The sequence below is a fragment of the Salmo salar genome, chromosome 11, assembly GCF_965601325.2.
Source record: "Salmo salar chromosome 11, fSalSal1, whole genome shotgun sequence".
NCBI lineage: Eukaryota > Metazoa > Chordata > Actinopteri > Salmoniformes > Salmonidae > Salmo > Salmo salar.
In genome coordinates this window covers 79,048,169-79,068,854 of record NC_138301.1, presented here as the reverse complement: position 1 = coordinate 79,068,854, position 20,686 = coordinate 79,048,169, and the positions used below count along the sequence as shown (strand labels likewise).

Below are 20,686 nucleotides of genomic sequence, written 5' to 3'. Positions count from 1 at the left end.
CTCCCTGATTTACATTTCTCCAGACCAGGCCTACACTCCGTTGGCCAAATAGGTTCTACCATCTAATTCCTCTACTGAAAGTGAACCATACCACGTGGTTAACTTTTAGACTATCGATACTGACAGAATAAGAACAAGTCTTTGATATTAATTATTAGTCTGCAGCTAAGTAAATTATATCATTGAACGCGAAGACCAACGAAGCAACCATTCGATGACGACATTAATGAAGGTCGCTCTGAAAGATCCATTCTAACCGAGAGAGAGAGAGAGAACGCGGACAAAACTCCCCAACAGAACTACTCTCCAACAAGAATCAGAACGACACACTGAGCGTAAATATATATTGATTGCAATTGTTCCTGAATGAGTGAGCCTTCAATTGTCAATTGTTAATATTAAATCACCCTGTGTAACTTCTCAGCCGACCTTTTATGACCCATTGTTCAACAGGCCGACCTGACTGTTTAGCCAGTAGGGCACATTCCGATACCAATCCTTTGTTGACGATAATTACTGTTTGTATGTTTTTCTGTTAATTACTTAGTGTAGTAAATAAATGATTTTAAGACAATTGATGTATGGATGATTTTAGTAAAGACTGGGTTCGTGCAGATACAACAATTTACGACGTTTGGAATGAGACTGGACTAGAGGTAAATACACCATTTAAACTAGGAGATAATCGGCCTATACTATAATAGAATATAATATTATAGTATAGGAAAGTTATATTAGGAAAATTATAGCTTTGTAATCTGAATATTCTCCTTGGTGCCCCGACCTCCTAGTTAATTACAATTAAACGATTAATCAGTTTAATCGCGTGATAATAATTACAGGGAGCTAATTGATAAACATATCTTCAGTTTAATGGTACCCCCAAAGACACAACAGGGGCCTAGCCCAAACCATGAAAAACTGCTGTTCCTCCTCCACCACACTGTACTGTTGGCACTATCATTGGGGCAGGTAGCATTCTCCTGGCATCCGCAAAACCAAGAATTGTCCTGTGGACTACCAGATGGTGAAGCATTATTCATCACTCTTGAGAACGCTTTTCCACTCCTCCAGAGTTCAATGGTGGTGAGTTTTATACCACTCCAGCTGACGCTTGGCATTGTGCATGGTGACCTTAGGCTTGTATGCGTCTGTTCAGCCATTGAAACCCATTTCATGAAGCTCCCAACGAACAGTTATTGTGCCGATGTTGCTTCCAGAGGCAGTTTGGAACTCAGTAGTGAGTGTTGCAACCGAGGACAGATGATTTTTACGCGCTTCAGCACTCAGCGGTCCCATTCTGTGAGCTTGTGTGGCCTACCACTTCACGGCTGAGCCATTGTCGCTCCTAAATGTTTTCACTTCACAATAACAGCACTTAAAGTTGACCATGGCAGCTCTAGCAGGGTAGAAATTTAACGAACTGACTTGTTGGAAAGGTGTCATCCTATGACGGTGCCACGTTGAAAATCACTGAGCTCTTCAGTAAGGCCATTCTACTGCCAGTGTTTGTCTATGGAGATTGCGTGGCTGTGTGCTCAACTTTATACACCGGTCAGTAACGGGTGTGGCTGAAATGGCTGAATTCACTCAGTTGAAGGGGTGTCCACATACTTTTGTATACATTAGCAGTTAGACAAAATCCAGGCTGAAGTGACACCTCAACATGACTAAATTCAAAAAGAAACTCTGTATGCCACAGTAAATTGCTCCAGACTTTGCAAACATTTGCTAATAAACAGCATCCTATTTGTACACATTTATACTGTACTTGGTGGTGGAAACTCTACAATTCAACGCATGCACTGTTTGATTTTCATGCACTTTTGAAATTGAGACTCATGTGACTGTTTTGCAAAAATGAATAAAATATGAAATTTGTATTATTTTTGGCTGCGTTCTGATATTTTTCAGTTGTGTCAGGTAGAGGAAACTGAAGCTTGTCTATGCTTGATCAACTTAATTATCCTGAACATTATAAACATTTATGATTCAACATTATTACTATTCTGACTGAGAGCATTTGTTTTGTACAATTAAAAGCAAGCAAGTTCATTGTGGTAGTGTGACATTGGTGTCCGGTGTGATGTCCTTACCTGAGACCTGAAGGCTTGTGTTAGCTCCCCCAAGCAAGCTCATACCCAAAGGCTTTAACTCAGTGGGCTGCTACAGTCTCGTGGTTGGAGGCCCGACTACACAGTCGCAGGTCACATTTAGTCACGTGAGTCATCACCTCAACATGCAGGGCATTTGTTCACACATGAAGGAGAGACAGGGTAGCACTGTCCTGCCATTAACCCACTTAATTTATACAATTTTCCATAGCTTACTCTGTTTTTGGTTCGGATATTTATTAAACAAAGCATGAAACAGTGCTTGTTGTTGAGCTTGTAGCGTCAGGTACATATTGATTCAGCCGCAGACAAAGCAGTCAAACCAAGCTCCGTCATGGCCTGGCACATATTGGAGCATTTCGGGCAAGTGGGTGCAGATTTACTGGAAAACAGTAAAGCGAAACAATCTAGCTTCTTGATTGGTTAGTAGTTGTGTGACAGACGATTCTCCTGGCAAATCAAAAGAGCAGCAATTCTACGCAGATCTCTAAACAAGTCGTTGACAAACTAGACAGATACTTAGATCAATCGTTATTTTTGTAGCTAATTTATATCTGTATTATTTGCACTTCAAGGCGAAGTATTGAAACTCGTGGTTACGCAATATACTGGAATTGGGAAAGGGAAGACAGACCCAGACGTGTAATCTTATAGTTTAAGCTAAGTGATGTGAAATATATATATCTTTACGCAGCTAACGTTAACTAGCTAGTATACATGATCCCAACAAGTAAAGACATGAAAGGTGAGTGTTTTTTTTTGTTGTCATAGCATGTCGGGCCCTGTTACGGACGTATTTTAGTGGTTTTGTTGAATATAGTCGAATAGGGTTTCTGCAAATACGACATTCCCGTGTTGTTTATGTTTCCCGGAATTAGAAAATGATCCATCGATTTTTTTTTTCTCCAAAAATGTCCGTGCTAGCTACAGTAGCTAGCTATTTAAAATTATCACGTAATATTCTTATTGTATAGCTCTTTATCACTCTCATGGAGGTAACGTTATATAGCAAGTGTCAGACAGCGAGATAAGATTGTCTTTCTTTTGAAGTAGCTAGTCATTTTGTTGGTTTTATTGGGATTCTCAATACTATATGGCAATAGCTGGCGCCAACAGCTAGTCTTAGGTTGGACACATTACATTTATTCTTATAAAAACAAGTTCATTGCTTCAGCCATGGAGCCCAGTTAAATAATATTACCTTTGGTCCAAGCTACTTGCCGTAGTTTTTAAATAATCGCGAAATAACAGGCCTTATTTTAGGGTGGCGCCAACTCCTATTGATTACGGTGGCACGAACTCATTTTCCGATAGTTACATTTCCAGGTTAAATGAGACCAGCCCAGGTTAAATTTATAGGCTTTCCTCGGGTAACTTGTTATTAACAAGGTTACGGCTACTTGGCGACTCGTTGTTTGTCTGGGTACACGCATTATTGTCGATGGCTGGGGTATGCCTATCAGACGTTAAACATTTTCTGTTCATGGTTAACCAGATTTTTCTTCAGAAAAAGGTGTAAAACCTAAACAAAACGCATGTTCCTGTCCTCTTTTTCAAGATGTGGCAGATTTAAAAATCCAGAATACATTTTTTTAATCAAGAAATAACCTTTTTTTACGATTTGTTGTTTCTAATTACTGCTGGGTAATTTAATATGCGTCAATCTAAATTCGTAGGGATTGAATTGAGCGAATACTGCGCAGATTCACTGAGTTGCAAACGAAGTGGATGGGTCTAGCTCAGTGATTTGTGGATCTGACACAGTTGCTACCAGATTATGAGCCTAGCAAGTGTCGCGAATGAGGTATGTAGTACACACAAGGCCACAGGAGAGCTATAAACCATACTATTTTTTTTGCCTTAATTAAAAACCCTAAACCTAACAGTCAATCAAATTGATTTATAAAGCCCTTTTTACATCAGCAGATGTCACAAAGTGCTATACAGAAACTTTAACCCTACTATAACCTATTATCCTTAACCCTAACTCTAATTCTAGGGTAGGGTAGCCTAGAATACTTTTAGAAACTATTTTAGTAATAATATTATCATAGTAAATACCATATAGTACTAAATAGCATTTTAATTATTTTGTTAATCAAAACCTGTCTAAGCATTTTGCTGTTTTTTTGTTGTTAGTTATTTTATTATTGCAAGGCAGAAGACTTAATAAACAAACCACATTTTATGTTTTATTTTTCAAATGTAGTTTGAACTGGGTGACGTAGTAACCTCTGTGGAAGTCCAGGAATTGGTGTGGGGCAGGTTTGAGACTGATCTAAAGAATTAACAACAAAAATACACTTTTTCTCAGCTGCCTCACCAATGTCTTTATGTGAAATAATGATTTGCTAAATATTTCCCATAGACTGCAACATAAGACCACGAAGAATCAGTTATAGGTTACAAGCAACACTATAATTCATATGAAATAGCATGTAACCAAAGACTCTGTCTCATATTTTTCTAAAATGGTCACTCATTACTTTACACTTAGCTATATATCGTGTATTAGGCCTGTGTTGCTTTTGGGAGAGCAAGAAAATAGTGACCATCGCAGGTATTGAACCCCGGCCAAATATTCAGTAGCCAATGCGCTAACCTCAATCCTAGTACACATAAATTATATATATATATAAACAATCATCTTAATATCTCATATTGAGAGTAAACAGCCTCGGAATAGAGAAGACAAGTGCATCTTTAAGCCTGCCAATAAATTACATCATGCAACCCTCGTGAGAAGGGAGTGCTCGCTGACGCCACAAGCTTTTTGGCGGGGCTTGTTGAGTTGGCTACTTGTGCGAGAAGGCAGAGCGGGTCGATGCTGGTTGATTAATTTTTGATGAAGTATATGAGCATAAAAACAGTTATTAATAAACATGAATCATCATTATATTACTTCACAGTAATCTGGGACAGAAAATAGCGCGCAGGGGAGTGGTGAATTCAGGGAGAGAACTGATCTTCTGAAATTTAATTTGTGGTCTTATGCTGCCGTCTTGGAATTGTTTAGCAACTGCAATAGTACTGAATAAAGTGTATATCCTTACTAAAGTAGTAATTACTCAGAATTGCAAAATATAAAATGTTCTAGTTAATTTGATCACTTACAACCATAAAATAACAATTCATAGCATAACAAACAATGAAACTGACATAAACCAAAAACACCTACATTTAGTTAATTATAAAAATATATTTATTTATTTAGATGGGTGACATCTGCCAAAGTAACACCCCCGTAACATATAAACACAGACACTGAAAATGAGCTTTAAAAAAAAAATCTGGTATCTCTCAATCGAGCCTTTGCTTTGCTGAGCAGTTTGTTTTCAGGAGTGTTCTGCCTGCCATGTCATCAGAGGAGTAGATCTGTGAATTAATGAAAAGTTAATAAGTTATTGCCACGCTTTCACATAGAGGCCTAGTTTATGTTTACATTTTAGTCATTTAACAGACTTTCTTAGCTAGCTACTGTTTGTTCATAACTAGCAAGCTATCTATGCATAGTTTTTGTGTTTTATCTACAACTAACTTAGCTGTCTAGTAGAAGCTTTATCATTGGTTCCATTTCCTATAGTCCCTAGTGAGAGTAGTCAGTGAGGCCCTCATAAAACTAAACAGTTAAGTTACTACTTATTGGAAAAGTACTGAATACAAAAGAAAATGTGGTGAACCCATGTGCCAGTGATATGGGTGCATGCCTCACCAATGAATTACACAACACAAATAGGCTACACAGCTGTTGTTGTACAGTAGTTAGTGATGCACCGATATTACATTACCGATATTTTCCTTGCCAAAAAACCTGATTCCCGATTTAGTTTTAATTTTCATTTTTTTTAAGCGTTCTAGTACAGTTAAATAGTTAATGGACACAGCAGTGTCACTACAGCTCCTGGTTCGAATCCAGGCTATATCACATCTGGCCGTGATTGGGAGTCCCATAGGGCGGCGCACAATTAGCCCAGCGTCGTCCGGGTTTGGCCGGGGTAGGCCGTCATTGTAAATAATAATTTGTTCTTAACTGACTTGCCTAGTTAAAGGTTACACACACACACCACACTGACCAACAAGTTATTTTGTTGGCATTTACATATGTCCCCATTACCAGTAAAACATAATCAAAACCTATTTCTTTCACTTACTTGCTGTGCTGTTTCATTTGTTCAGTTGTTTCATTCTCAACCAGGATTTCTATGGAATGCCATTGGGTCATTGCGTGTCAAAAAAGACGTGTCAAATAAGCTTGTTGACCAATCAGGACCTGAATATGACTGCACGTCACATAATAATTTTACGTGTTCATACATTTTCTACGTAGTTATTACACATTGATTACACTATCACACGTATTTCATATGTCACAACGATTCATCGATATGTATGCTATAATGATGGTAAAGTTGTCTCGCCCACCTACAGTGCTGGTCATTAAAAAAAAAGATGGCTCATGGATGCTGATATCACAAAGTGCTGTACAGAAACCCAGCCTAAAACCCCAAACAGCAAGCGATGCAGGTGTAGAAGCACGGTGGCTAGGAGAAACTCCCTAGAAAGGCCAAAACCTAGGAAGAAACCTAGAGAGGAACCAGGCTATGAGGGGTGGCCAGTCCTCTTCTGGCTGTGCCGGGTGGAGATTATAACAGCACATGGCCTAGATGTTCAAATGTTCATAAATGACCAGCATTGTCAAATAATAATAATCATAGTAGTTGTCGAGGGTGCAACAAGTCAGTAACACAAGAGTAAGTGTCAGTTGGCTTTTTCATAGCCGATCTTTGAGAGTATCTCTACCGCTCCTGCTGTCTCTAGAGAGTTGAAAACAGCAGGTCTGGGAGGGTCGCACGTCCGGTGAACAGGTCAGGGTTCCATAGCTGCAGGCAGAACAGTTGGAACTGGAGCAGCAAGCACGGCCACGTGAACTGGGGACAGCAAGGAGTCATCAAGCCAGGTAGTCCTGAGGCATGGTCCTAGGGCTCAGGTCCTCCGAGAGAGAGAAAGAAAGAGAAAGGGAAAATTAGAGAGAGCATATTTAAATTCACACAGGACACCGGAATAGACAAGAGAAATACTCCAGATGTGACAGACTGACCCTAGCCCCCCGACACATAAACTACTGCAGCATAAATACTGGAGGCTGAGACAGGAGGGGTCAGGAGACACTGTGGCCCCATCCGATGAAACCCCCGGACAGGGCCAAACAGGTAGGATATAACCCCACCCACTTTGCCAAAGCACAGCCTCCACACCACTGGAGGGATATCTCCAACCACCAACATACCATCCCGGGACAAGGCCGAGTATAGCCCACAAAGATCTCCGCCACGGCACAGCCCAAGGGGGGGGCGCCAACCCAGACAGGAAGACCAATAGTAGACTTTGCGGTTAGCCTTCAAAATAAAACTAAGTCATTGATAGTGATGCAAATGAATACAAATAGTAGAATTATGCCATAATTGAATAGATCATGCTAAACGAGGTTGGATTATTATATAAAATCAACATAAGACAATCATTTGTTAATTTGACAAAAATCTGTTGAAATCACACTGGTTGTATTATACTTTAGAATTGCATTGGGGGCATACTTATTTCACTGTACAGCCTTACCTATTGATTGTGGATCAATGACATGGGGTATCAGTCTACTCAGTGACACCCAGAGAACATTAGCCTAGTAGCTCTTATTGTGAGACTCTGAAACAACTGTGAATTGAGTCACATTTATTGTCAACCTATGTGTATTTGACACTTTCCCTAGGAAAACAAAACTGTGGATGATTTGGAGTCTGATAACTTTGAGGAGGAAGTTGGGAAAATATGTATATTGGGTATTGAGTAGACTGATACCCCATTTCATTAATCCCCAATCCTTAGGTAAAACTGTACAGTGCAATATGAGTATCAAAACACACAATAGGCTGACTGGGGAGGTGATTTCACACAGTCACAGTCTTGCGATAAGCGCTACAATGCTAATATTTGTGTAAACTCTTCACAGTTGTGTTCTGTGGGTAGACTGATACCCCATTTCGTTGCTTCACATTCCAACCTTGTTTAACATTATCTAGTCTAAATATGGCATGATTCCACTAATTTTAACCTTCTGCATCACTTTCAAATAGGTACTTTTTATTTTGAAGGCAAACCACAAATTCCATTATTGTGCCTAATCCTTATTGTGGCTAGCTTCACAACACATTACACGGTCCGGTCGAGCATCACTAGCCAGATGAAGCTAGCTTACTGCTTATACCGTTAGTTTTGGACAACAGCTGCCTTGCTATTTATTTTCATGAACTGAAGTTAAATTTCAATAGGCGAACAACAAGTGGCTACCTAGTTAATTACTCACAAGGATTGCTAAGAATAATGAAAATGACTGCAGTTTCTACTAGTCATTGTTTTCAGGCTGGTTGTATTGGTGCTAGCTAGGTACAAAGCTAAAGCTAGCTACCCCAGAAGTTGCGGTCGAACAAATAATGCTTTATTACTAACGCGGTATTGCAAACACATCATTTGTGGCTGGTGTTTGCTTGTTTGCAGGCTTTTTTGTACGGATTTGACAGTGCTACTGATAGTAGTGGTGGCGCTTGGCTTGCATGCGCAAATTCAGAACACACAACATTCTATATTAGAACTGTTATTTGACGTGTCAAATTAAAAGCTTATTTAACGCGTCAAATAGTGTTATTTGACATGTATCTTTTTTTATTCGCAAAGACCCAAACGGCGTTCCATTGTATGTCGTGAAGCTAAAAGCAGTGACGCTACTACTGTGTAACTCCGGTAGGGCAACATCTGAAAAATAGCGCACTTGGTAGTGTGTAGCGGTGCTTGAACTGTTGCGAAAGCCAACATCACCCACGACAGAGAATGGTTGATTGTCAAGTGCAATGAATCCCATTATCTTGACATTAATGGATTTCACCTTTGAGTTGTATACCTATATACCTATGTTATATAGGCATGCACGTTAGCTTTGACACCGGTTTTCCACATCGGTGTTAAAATAGACATCGGGCTGATAACCGATGCTGGCATTTTTAGCTATTATCGTCCGATTCCGATATATCGTGCATCCCAAACTGTAGCAGCTATGGTGTTATGACAGTGTTCCTCCAAAGCTTTATTTATTGTAGTTTGAAAATAAGTTGCATAATAATATTCTGTAGTGATATGACTAGCTTTGCTGACACATAGCTACAAAAAAGTCCTACACGCAAGAGGCCTGTCCTTGAGGAAATGAGTTGTTCACAAACTTTTGTAGCTACCGTCAGTCAGCAATTAAGTGTTGGGGAAGCTGCTCTGAAAGCTACCAATTACTTCACACTAGAAGAAGTTAAGCTACACCTAAAGCTACTCTTAACCTGTTGGGGATAGGGGGCAGTATTTGCACGGCCGGATAAAAAACGTACCCGATTTAATCTGGTTACTACTCCTGCCCAGTAACTAGAATAGTTACTCCAGCCGACACTGGACATGGTGAACATGGTGACCTTAGGCTTGAAAACTAGTGTTTCAACCGGCTAGTGTTGCAACCGAGGACAGCCGATTCAATAATCAGTGGTCCCGTAATGTGAGCTTGTGTGGCCTACGACTTTGGTCGTAGATGTTTCCACTTCACAATAACAGCACATACAGTTTCAGCTCTAGCAGGGCAGAAATTCAACTAAGTTGTTGGAAAGGTGTAATCCTATGACGGTGCCACATTGAAAGTCACTGAGCTCTTCAGTAAGGCCATTCTACTGTCAGTGTTTGTCTATGGAGATTGCATGGCTGTGTACATGATGTTATACACCTGTCAACAACGGTTGTGGAGTGCTGGAGCATAGAGCCAAAACAACAAAAATTGTGTCAGTAATGTTGTAAGTATATTGAGCTTTACGATGGACGATGATGTGACTGTTGTTAAATTTGCTTTGAACAGTGGACACACACAATAACATGATTTGATTGCAAACTTCTCCGGAGAGCTAAGGCTTTGCATTTTGATTACATACCTGTATCCCGGGGATGAAAATCTAATCTGTCAGAGACAATCTCCCAAACTGTGCTTTTAGATTGCAGTGATATAATTTAGCTTTGAAAGCATCGGCAGGCTCTTAAAACCTGTTTAGGATAGGGGGCAGTATTTTCACGGCCGGATAAAAAAACGTACCCAATTTAATCTGGTTATTACTCCTGCCCAGAAACTAGAATATGCATATAATTGTTTGATTTGGATAGAAAACACCCTAAAGTTTCTAAAACTGTTTGAATGGTGTCTGTGAGTATAACAGAACTCATTTGGCAGGCCAAAACCTGAGAAGATTCCAAACAGGAAGCGCTCTCTCTGACCATTTCATGGCCTTCTTGATCATCTCTAACCAAAACAGGGGATCTCTGGCATAACGTGACATTTTTCTAATGCTCCCATAGGTTCTCAGAAGGCGCCAGAACGATGAATGGTGGCTTTCAAGGCCATGGCTGAAAAACATTAGCGCATTTGGATAGTGGTCGATCTGAGGACAATGAGACTGGAGGCGCGTGCACGAGCCGACACCATGTTTACTTTGTCTCTCTTTGAATGAAAACAACGATTCCGGGTCGGAATATTATCGCTTTTTTACGAGAAAAATAGCATAAAAATGATTTTAAACAGCGTTTGACATGCTTCGAAGTACGGTACCCTTCTTTACCCTTCGGATAGTGTCTTGAACGCACGAACAAAACGCCGCTATTTGGATATAACTATGGATTATTTGGAACCAAGCCAACATTTGTTATTGAAGTAGAAGTCCTGGGAGTGCATTCTGACGAAGAACAGCAAAGGTAATCAAACTTTTCTAATAGTAAATCGGAGTTTGATGAGTACCACACTTGGTGGGTGTCAAAATAGCTAGCCTGTGATGGCCGGGCTATCTACTCAGAATATTGCAAAATGTGCTTTCACCGAAAAGCTATTTTAAAATCGGACATAGCGAGTGCATAAAGGAGTTCTGTATCTATAATTCTTAAAATAATTGTTACGTTTTTTGTGAACGTTTATCGTGAGTAATTTAGTAAATTCACCGGAAGTGTTCGGTGGGAATGCTAGTCACATGCTAGTCACATGCTAATGTAAAAAGCAGGTTTTTGATATAAATATGAACTTGATTGAACAAAACATGCATGTATTGTATAACATAATGTCCTAGGATTGTCATCTGATGAAGATCATCAAAGGTTAGTGCTGCATTTAGCTGTGGTTTGGGTTTATGTGACATTATATGCTAGCTTGAAAAATGGGTGTCTGATTATTTCTGGCTGGGTACTCTGCTGACATAATCTAATGTTTTGCTTTCGTTGTAAAGCCTTTTTGAAATCGGACAGTGTGGTTAGATTAACGAGAGTCTTATCTTTAAATGGCTGTAAAATAGTCATATGTTTGAGAAATTGAAGTAATAGGATTTTTAAGGTTTTGAAAATCGCGCCACAGGATAGCCGTGGCTGTTACGTAGGTGGGACGAATTCGTCCCGCCTAGCCTAGAGAGGTTAACAGAGTCAAAAGCTTTGGCCAGGTCAATGAATACGGCAGCACAGTATTGTTTCTTATCGATGGCGGTTACGATGTCGTTTAGGACCTTGAGCGTGGCTGAGGTGCACCCATGACCAGCTCTGAAACCAGATTGCATAGCGGAGAGGGTGCGGTGGGATTCGAAATGGTCGGTAATCTGTTTGTTAACTTGGCTTTCGAAGACCTTAGAAAGGCAGGGTAGGATGGATATAGGTCTGTAGCAATTTGGGTCAAGAGTGTCACCTCCTTTGAAGAGGGGGATGACAGCAGCTGCTTTCCAATCTATGGGAATCTCAGACGACACGAAAGAGAGGTTGAACAGGCTAGTAATAGGGGTTGCAATAATTTCGGCAGATAATTTTAGAAAGAAAGGGTCCAGATTGTCAAGCCCAGCTGATTTGTAGGGGTCCAGATTTTGCAGCTCTTTCAGAACATCAGCTGAATGGATTTGGGAGAAGGAGAAATGGGGGAGGCTTGGGCGAGTAGCTGTGGGGGGTGCAGTGCTGTTGAATGCAGTAGGGGTAGTTAGGTGGAAAGCATGGCCAGCCGTAGAAAAATGCTTATTGAAATTCTCAATTATAGTGGGCTTATCGGTGGTGACAGAGTTTCCTATCCTCAGTGCAGTGGGCAGTTGGGAGGAGGTGTTCTTATTCTCCATGGACTTTACAATGTCCCAGAACTTTTTAGAGTTGGAGTTGCACGAAGCGAATTTCTGTTTGAAAAAGCTAGCCTTGGCGTTTCTAACTGCCTGTGTGTATTGGTTTCTAACTTCCCTAAAAAGTTGCATATCGCGGGGGCAGTTCGATGCTAATGCAGAACGCCACAGGATATTTTTGTGTTGGTTAAGGGCAGTCAGGTCTGGGGAGAACCAAGGGCTATATATGTTCCTGGTTCTACATTTCTTGAAAGGGGCATGCTTATTTAAGATGGAGAGGAAGGCATTTAAAAAAAATAACCAGGCATCCTCTACTGACGGGATGAGGTCAATATCCTTCCAGGATACCAGGGCCAGGTCGATTAGAAAGGCTTGCTCGTTGAAATGTTTCAGGGAGCGTTTGACAGTGATGAGTGGAGGTCGTTTGACCGCTGACCCATTACGGGTGCAGGCAATGAGGCAGAGATCGCTGAGATCTTGGTTGAAAACAGCAGAGGTGTATTTAGAGGGCACGTTGGTTAGGATGATATCTATGAGGGTGCCAGTGTTTGCGGCTTTGGGGTTGTACCTGGTGGGTTCATTAATAATTTGTGTGAGATTGAGGGCATCAAGCTTGGATTGTAGGATGGCTGCGGTGTTAAGCATGTCCCAGTTTAGGTCACCTAGTAGCACGAGCTCTGAAGATAGATGGGGGGCAATCAGTTCACATATGGTGTCCAGAGCACAACTAGGGGCCGAGGGGGGTCTATAGCAGGCGGCAACGGTGAGAGACTTGTTTTTGGAGAGGTGGATTTTTAAAAGTAGAAGTTCAAATTGTTTGGGTACAGACCTGGATAGCAGGACAGAACTCTGCAGGCTATCTCTGCAGTAGATTGCAACACCGCCCCCTTTGGTCGTTCTATCTTGTCTGAAAACGTTGTAGTTAGGGATGAAGATTTCAGAGTTTTTGGTGGACTTCCTAAGCCAAGATTCAGACACAGCTAGGACATCCGGGTTGGCGGAGTGTGCTAAAGCAGTGAATAAAACAAACTTAGGGAGGAGGCTTCTAATGTTAACATGCATGAAACCAAGGTTATTACGGTTACAGAAGTCATCAAAAGAGAGCGCCTGGGGAGTAGGAGTGGAGCCAGGCACTGCAGGGCCTGGATTCACCTCTACATCCCCAGAGGAGCAGAGAAGAATAAGTATGAGGGTACGGCTAAAAGCTATAAGAATTGGTCGTCTGTGACGTCCAGAATAGAGAGAAAAAGGAGCAGGTTTCTGGGGGCGATAAAATAGCTTCAAGGTATAATGTACAGACAAAGGTATGGTGGGATGTGAGTACAGAGGAGGTAAACCTAGGCATTTAGTGATAGTGAGAGAGATATTGTCTCTAGAAACATCATTGAAACCAGAAGATGTCATAGCATGTGTGGGTGGAGGAACTGAGAGGTTGGATAAGGTATAATGAGCAGGGCTAGAGGCTCTACAGTGAAATAAGCCAATAAACACTAACCAGAACAGCAATGGAGAAGGCATATTGACATTAAGGAGAGGCATGCTTAGCCGAGTGATCAAAGGGTCCAGTGAGATTCAGACAGCTAGCCGGGCCATAGGTAGCAAGCTGGTGGAAGATGGGAGGGAGGTCTGTTTTTAGCCAGCTCGTGCGTTTCCGTCTTTGGGTTAGTGGGGTTCCGTGTGGAAGGGGGGACCTGTCCAAGTTGGCAAAATAGTTAGTTATAGTGGCCCAAGAAAAGTGTCCGATAGACCTATTCAGATCGCAGCCGAAAAGACAGCTAACGATTAGCGGGCCGCAGATGGGCGATCAGGTTACGTCGCGACGGAGGGGCCAGTTGGATAACTCCCTCGGGCAGATAACGTCGGTGGTCCAGCCGTGAAGACCCGATGGGGCTCCGGATCGGCAATAAAACGGGTCAGGATAGGTGAGTTGTAGCCCAGGAGACACTTCAGCTGGCTAGCTCAGGAATAGCCCAGGAGTGGCTGACGGAACTCTTCAGCTGGCTAGCTGGCTAGCTCCGTAATAATGTGTGTTAATTCCGTGACCGACGTTGCCAATAGTCACTCAGGTAGCAGCTAGTTAGCTGCAAGATCCAGGTGTAAATGTCCAGAGCCTGCGGTAGAAATCGGGGAAAGGAGAGAGAATAGGTCCGGTATGCTCTGGTCTGAGTCGCGCTGTACAAAAACTGGCGATAGCTTTTCGAGCTAATGGATAGCTGAGGACAGCTAACCGTGGCTAGCTGAACTTCAACGTTAGCCAGTGAAAATGGCTAACCTCTTGCTAGCTTCTGTTGTGGAATTCAGATGAGGTAAATAATACTTTCTTTTTTTTAAATTGGTGAGGCGGGTTGCAGGAGAGTGCTTTGAGGTTGAGTTTTTAGAATTAAAAAAGAATATATATATATATAAAAAGATAAGTGAAGAAAAAAAATATGTAAATATATAAATACACGGGACACGACAAGAGGAGGGTAGAGGACGTCTGAACTGCTACGCCATCTTGGGAAAAAGATGAAAAAAAAAATGTGTGTTATAGATCTGTCATTCTCATTGAAACCAAGCCTAAGAAGCGGTATATCTGTTCTATGTGCGCTATTTCTAAACTTCCGGTTCTTAAGTTTTGTTTTTGCGTCTTTTGGTTTTGTACACCAGCTTCAAACAGCTGAAAATGCAATGTTTTGGGTTATTGAAAGTATATTTCAGTGGTTTAGATGGTACAGTGGTTCTCTACACTATACGTAACTGAAATTCAGCAACCTTTTAGAATTTTAACAACCAGGAAATGGCGGAGCGATTTCGGCATAGTGCATCTTTTAAAGTAGATCACTACATCCAACCTACTTTGTGATACATTTTGGTGTCTAAATCTGAAATGTCATAGACCACTGTCACGTCCTGACCAGCAGTGGGAGTATTGTATTAGTATTTTGGTCAGGACGTGGCATAAGGGTTTGTGTTGTATGGTTTTTCTAGGATGTCTGTTTCTTTGTTGGTCTGTGTGGCTCCCGATCAGGAACAGCTGGTTATCGTTGTGCCTGATTGGGAGTCATATATTAGGAGTGTGTTTTTCACCTGGGGTTTGTGGGTTGTTGATTTTGCACTGCTAGTATTTGTTATAGCCTGCAAAGCTGTTCCTGTCGGTCGTTGTTTCTTGTTTTTTCTTGGTGTTCACATTTAATAAATATAATGATGAGCACGCAACCCACTGCGTATTGGTCCACTTTTTCCGACAGCGATTTCTCTCTATCTTCAGACGAAGAGGAGCGTTACAACCACAAATTGAAAGACTGATCACACTGGAGTCAATGTTAACAGAATGTGTAATTTAGTCTATTAAACCCCAAAACTATGTTTCAAGTCAGAATTCGGCAGGTCTGATGCCTACTTCACTCATATTTTCTGTTTTTGTGTGTATTTCTATGTATTTCCAGTACTTAGCTACACCGTTAACTGGCAAAAAGGTAATTACCTACTGAAAACACTGCAAATATTATTTCGTTTAAAGGGATACTGAGGGATTTTGGCAATGAGTCCCTTTACTTCCCCAGAGTCAGATGAACTCGTGGATAAAATGTTTGTCTATGTGTGCGGTTTCAAGGAAGTTGCTAATTAGCGCTAGCGCAATTGCTATCTAGCATTAACGAAATGACTGAAAGTCTATGGGTATATGCTAGCAGATACCCGTAGACTTCAAGTCATTATGCTAACCCTGGTTAGCATTGGCCCGTGAAACTACCTCTAACTTTCTGCATACTGGACAGAGAGACATAAAAATGGTATCCACATGTTAATCTGACTGGGGAAGTAGATAAAAGGCCTCAGACAAAATCTCAAAGTATCTCTTTAACTACCACCACGTTACTGCAAAACGTAGTTAACTACATGTAGTTCCACTAGTAATTTAACTGCTCCCCAACACTAGCAATTAATTGGGGGGGGGAAATGGTTTGCGATAAAATGTAGGCTAGGATTGGCGAGTCTGTGAATTTCTGAATCTTCCCTCAGGCATCATGGACAAGTCATCATACCGTTTGCTGCAGCTTCTGTCCTTTGCATGGCTGGCCTGTAGGCCCACCTGTAGTAAGTGTACCACTACATTTCAATAACAATTTTTGTCATTAAGTGCTGCTTAGAAGGCACTCTTTTCCACAGCGACATACAGTCTGATATGTTTTGATTTAACCTCTCTGCTGCACATAAACCCTAGAATGAGCCGTCTTCTTCCTTTAAGTTGCTGTGCTTTAATGACAGTGAGCTTTGTACTGACCCTAGTGATATGTTTCCAAATAACCATGAAAACAACCACATATGGCCTTTTCCCTCTGTGTAAAATTCACCATGCATTTCCTAGTAGCATTGACTTGATGCATGGGTTTTCTCTAGGTTCTATCACCACCTATGGAACAATAATCCCACAATCTCCATTGGTGGAAATTGGGAAGGAATTCACCGCCACATGTGTGCTCGACAAAGCTGCTAAAGCCACAGCGGAGGACATCTACTGGAAGTTAAAAAACATCACAGTGCCCAAAGAGCAGTACACCAAGATAAATGACTCGGCTGTTAGCGTGACCATCACCATCACCAATGAAACAGCCAACTGGTTACTTTGTGAGAAGAAAGGGTCTCCCTTATCCTTAAACCTAAATCAAGTAATCCATGGGATTCTATTGACCAAAGGGTGTAAGTATGCATCCAATGATTTCACATCAATCAATATAAGGTTATTTCATATCAAAATAGAACAACATTTCCACGCAGGTATTTTCCTCTATCTCTATTTCAATTTAATTTCTGAGTAATTCATTTGGATACAAGTGCAAAAATTTCTTACAGAAATAAAGTGAAAATGTATCCAAAGGACATGCCTTTGTACTGATATTCAAGAAAATGTAATGTGCACATTTCTAGTTTTTATTTTCACATGCACTAGTACAGTGAAATGCCTTGCTTGCTCTTTCCCAACAATGCAGTAGTACTATTAAAAAGTAAAGTAGAACAAAAGACACGAGTAATAGAAATAAGAACAATAAAGTAAGGAAGCTATATAAAGGGTCAATGCCAATACCATATTTACTAGGGGTGTGCCGACATGACCATACTTGTATTCGTTATCGTATCTGTAAATTGACAGTTGACAATCGGATCACATGATACTCGTGATCGGGAAAAAAACTGAAGTGTTTTAATATTCCTAAGTATATGTTCGTAAAATACCTCCCTGCGGCCAAGCTTCCTGCCATCCAAATCAAATGTATTTATATAGCCCTTCTTACATCAGCTGATATATCAAAGTGCTGTACAGATGCCCAGCCTAAAACCCCAAACAGCAAGCAATGCAGGTGTAAAAGCACGGTGGCTAGGAAAAACTCTCTAGGTTTTGGCCTTTCTAGGGAGGCAGCAGGCAATGAGGGGTGGCCAGTCCTCTTCTGGCTGTGCCGGGTGGAGATTATAACAGAACATGGCCAAGATGTTCATAAATGACCAGCATGGTCAAATAATAGTAATCACAGTGAACAGGTCAGGGTTCCATAGCCACAGGCAGAACAGTTGAAACTGGAGCAGCAGCACGGCCAGGTGGACTGGGGACAACAAGGAGTTATCATGCCAGATAGTCCTGAGGCATAGTCCTAGGGCTCAGGTCCTCTGAGAGAGAGAGAAAGACAGAAGGAGAGAAAGAGAGAATTAGAGAGAGCATACCGTAATTTCCGGACTATAAGCCGCAACTTTTTTCCCACACTTTGAACCTCGCGGCTTAAACAATGACGCGGCTAATATATGGATTTTTCCCCCTTTCAATTTTTTTGGGGGAAATACTTTAAAAAATCCTTCACTAAAACGGGCTGCATGCGAAGGGCAACTTATGGTCAAGTCTGCCAGTGGGTCCTGACAGCGTGGAGCATTGTCAAAAAATCCACTATCATCAACGGGTTTCAAAAGGCTGGACTGCTGCGTGTTGAAGAGGGCTCAGCGGGGGATTTGCCTCCGGATGACAGTGACGAGAGCGGCAATGAAAACGATCCAATATCGGATGAAGCAATTCTGAGGCTATTCAACTCCGACACCGAAGGAGATGACTTCAGTGGTTTCAGTGCACAGGAGGAGGAAGATGGTGACCAATGACTTTCTTGGTAGGCTAGTGTTTACTGCTAATTTTTTATTTTTTGTTACAAAGCGTGTTTCGTTAAAGCGTATTTATAGGGTGACCATACGTCCTCTTTTTCCCGGACATGTCCTCTTTTTGGACCTAAAAAAATGCGTCCGGCCAGGATTTCTAAATCGCCCAAAATGTCCGGGATTCGGCTTTTGCTTTCTACAGTCCCATTCATTGTGTGCGTTTTTGGGGTTTTGCATTGCTTTGACCTTTCTCTTTAGGTCCCGCCTTCTCACACGACACCATTGGTGGGTCATGTAGGCCTACGCAAACATTGGTCAAACTGCATCTTTATCATTACCCTCACCATGGCAACAGCCAAGAGACAGAGCAGCAGCTTGCTTGTCAACAGTGGCACATGGCTCCAGAACAGTGTAAAAATGCCCAAACGCAAATGTAAATTCACAGACGATTTACAGAGAAAATTCCCGTGTTTTCATCTTGGTTGGGATCCGTGTGAAGCAGAATGCATGACCTGCAAAGCTGGCACGTCCGTGTCAGTGTCAAATAAAGGTGCTAGCGACCTAGAAGCCCACATAAGCTCCGCACAACACAAAATTGCAGCTAAAGGAGAGAGTTCGTCAGGTAAATTAACTGACTATTTTGTGAGAGCAGGTAAAACAGAAGATGCTGTTACTGCTGCGGAGGGAGTTTTTGCATTCCACAACACGAAGCATCACAATAGCTACAGATCAATGGACTGCACGTCTGCCTTGTTAAAAAAGGCTTTCCCTGATTCCGAGACTGCGCGAAAATTTTCAGGCGCTCGTACTAAGACCGAAGCAATTGTTAACGCTGTGATAGCACCACATTCTGTCGACATAGCTCAGAAAGCACTAGAAAACATGTGGTGTTTCTACTGATGGGAGCAATCACGGTGCTGTGAAAATATACCCTCTGCTTATTCAGTATTTTGATTGGAAGAATGGTGGCGTGCAAAGTAAATTAGTCGAAGTTAAAAACTCCAAATGAGACAGCTGACAGGTGACCATATGTCCTCTTTTTCCCAGACATGTCCTCTTTTTTTGAAAACTAAAATATGGTCACCCTACTATTTTTATTTTTGTTACAAGCCGTGTTTCGTTAAAGCCTGTGTAAAGTTCATTTGTTTCAATGTACCGGTAGGCACCTGCGGCTTATAGACATGTGCGGCTTATTTAGGTTCAAAATAATAAATATTTTTTGTAATTCAATGGGTCAGCTTAATAGTCCGGAAATTACGGTACTTAAATTCACACAGGACACCGGATAAGACAGGAGAAATACTCCAGATATAACAGACTGACCCTTGCCCCTCGACACAAACTACTGCAGCATAAATACTGGAGGCTGAGACAGGTGGGGTCGGGAGACACTGTGGCCCCATCCGACGATACCCCCGGACAGGGCCAAACAGGCAGGATCTAACCCCACCCACTTTGCAAAAGCACAGCCCCCACACCACTAGAGGGTTATCTTTAACCTCTCTAGGGTATGTGGGACGAAATCGTCACACCTAGTCAACAGCCAGTGGAATCGAGTGGCGCGATATTCAAATACCTTAGAAATGCTATTACTTCAATTTCTCAAACATATGACTATTTTACACCATTTTAAAGACAAGACTCTCATTAATATAACCACATTGTCTGATTTCAAAAAGGCTTTACAACGAAAGCAAAACATTAGATTATGTCAGGAGAGTACCCAGCCAGAAATAATCACACACACATTTTTCAAGCTAGCATATAATGTCACAAAAACCAAAACCACAGCTAAATGCAGCACTAACCTTTGATGATCTTCATCAGATGACAACCCTAGGACATTATGTTATACAATACATGCATGTTTTGTTCAATCAAGTTCATATTTATATCAAAAAACAGCTTTTTACATTAGCATGTGACGTTCAGAACTAGCATACCCCCCGCAAACTTCCGGTGAATTTACTAAATTACTCACGATAAACGTTCACAAAAAACATAACAATTATTTAAAGAATTATAGATACAGAACTCCTCTATGCACTTGCTATGTGCGATTTTAAAATAGCTTTTCGGTGAAAGCACATTTTGCAATATTCTAAGTAGATAGCCCGGCATCACAGGGCTAGCTATTTAGACACCCACCAAGTTTAGCCCTGACCAAAGTCAGATTTACTGTAAGAAAATGTTTATTACCTTTGCTGTTCTTCGTCAGAATGCACTCCCAGGACTTCTACTTCAATAACAAATGTTGGT

The 20,686-nt window shown here is 41.3% G+C and overlaps 1 protein-coding gene across 3 annotated transcripts in view; it reads left to right on the top strand.

Moving 5' to 3' along the window:
• The first annotated feature begins 2,581 nt into the window (after nucleotides 1-2,581).
• LOC106562893 (interleukin-6 receptor subunit beta) overlaps nucleotides 2,582-20,686 on the top strand; it is a 104,645-nt gene continuing 86,540 nt past the window's right edge. The window contains exons 1-4 of one of the 3 annotated variants that reach the window (XM_014127964.3): nucleotides 2,600-2,859; nucleotides 15,742-15,771; nucleotides 16,316-16,390; nucleotides 16,694-16,993. In XM_014127964.3, coding sequence (XP_013983439.3) covers nucleotides 2,832-2,859; nucleotides 15,742-15,771; nucleotides 16,316-16,390; nucleotides 16,694-16,993 — 433 coding nt within the window. In that variant the 5' untranslated portion in view covers nucleotides 2,600-2,831. Of the gene's footprint in view, nucleotides 2,860-15,741; nucleotides 15,772-16,315; nucleotides 16,391-16,693; nucleotides 16,994-20,686 lie in introns of all 3 variants that reach the window. The other 2 variants (XM_014127965.3, XM_014127966.3) reach the window with 2 other exon arrangements.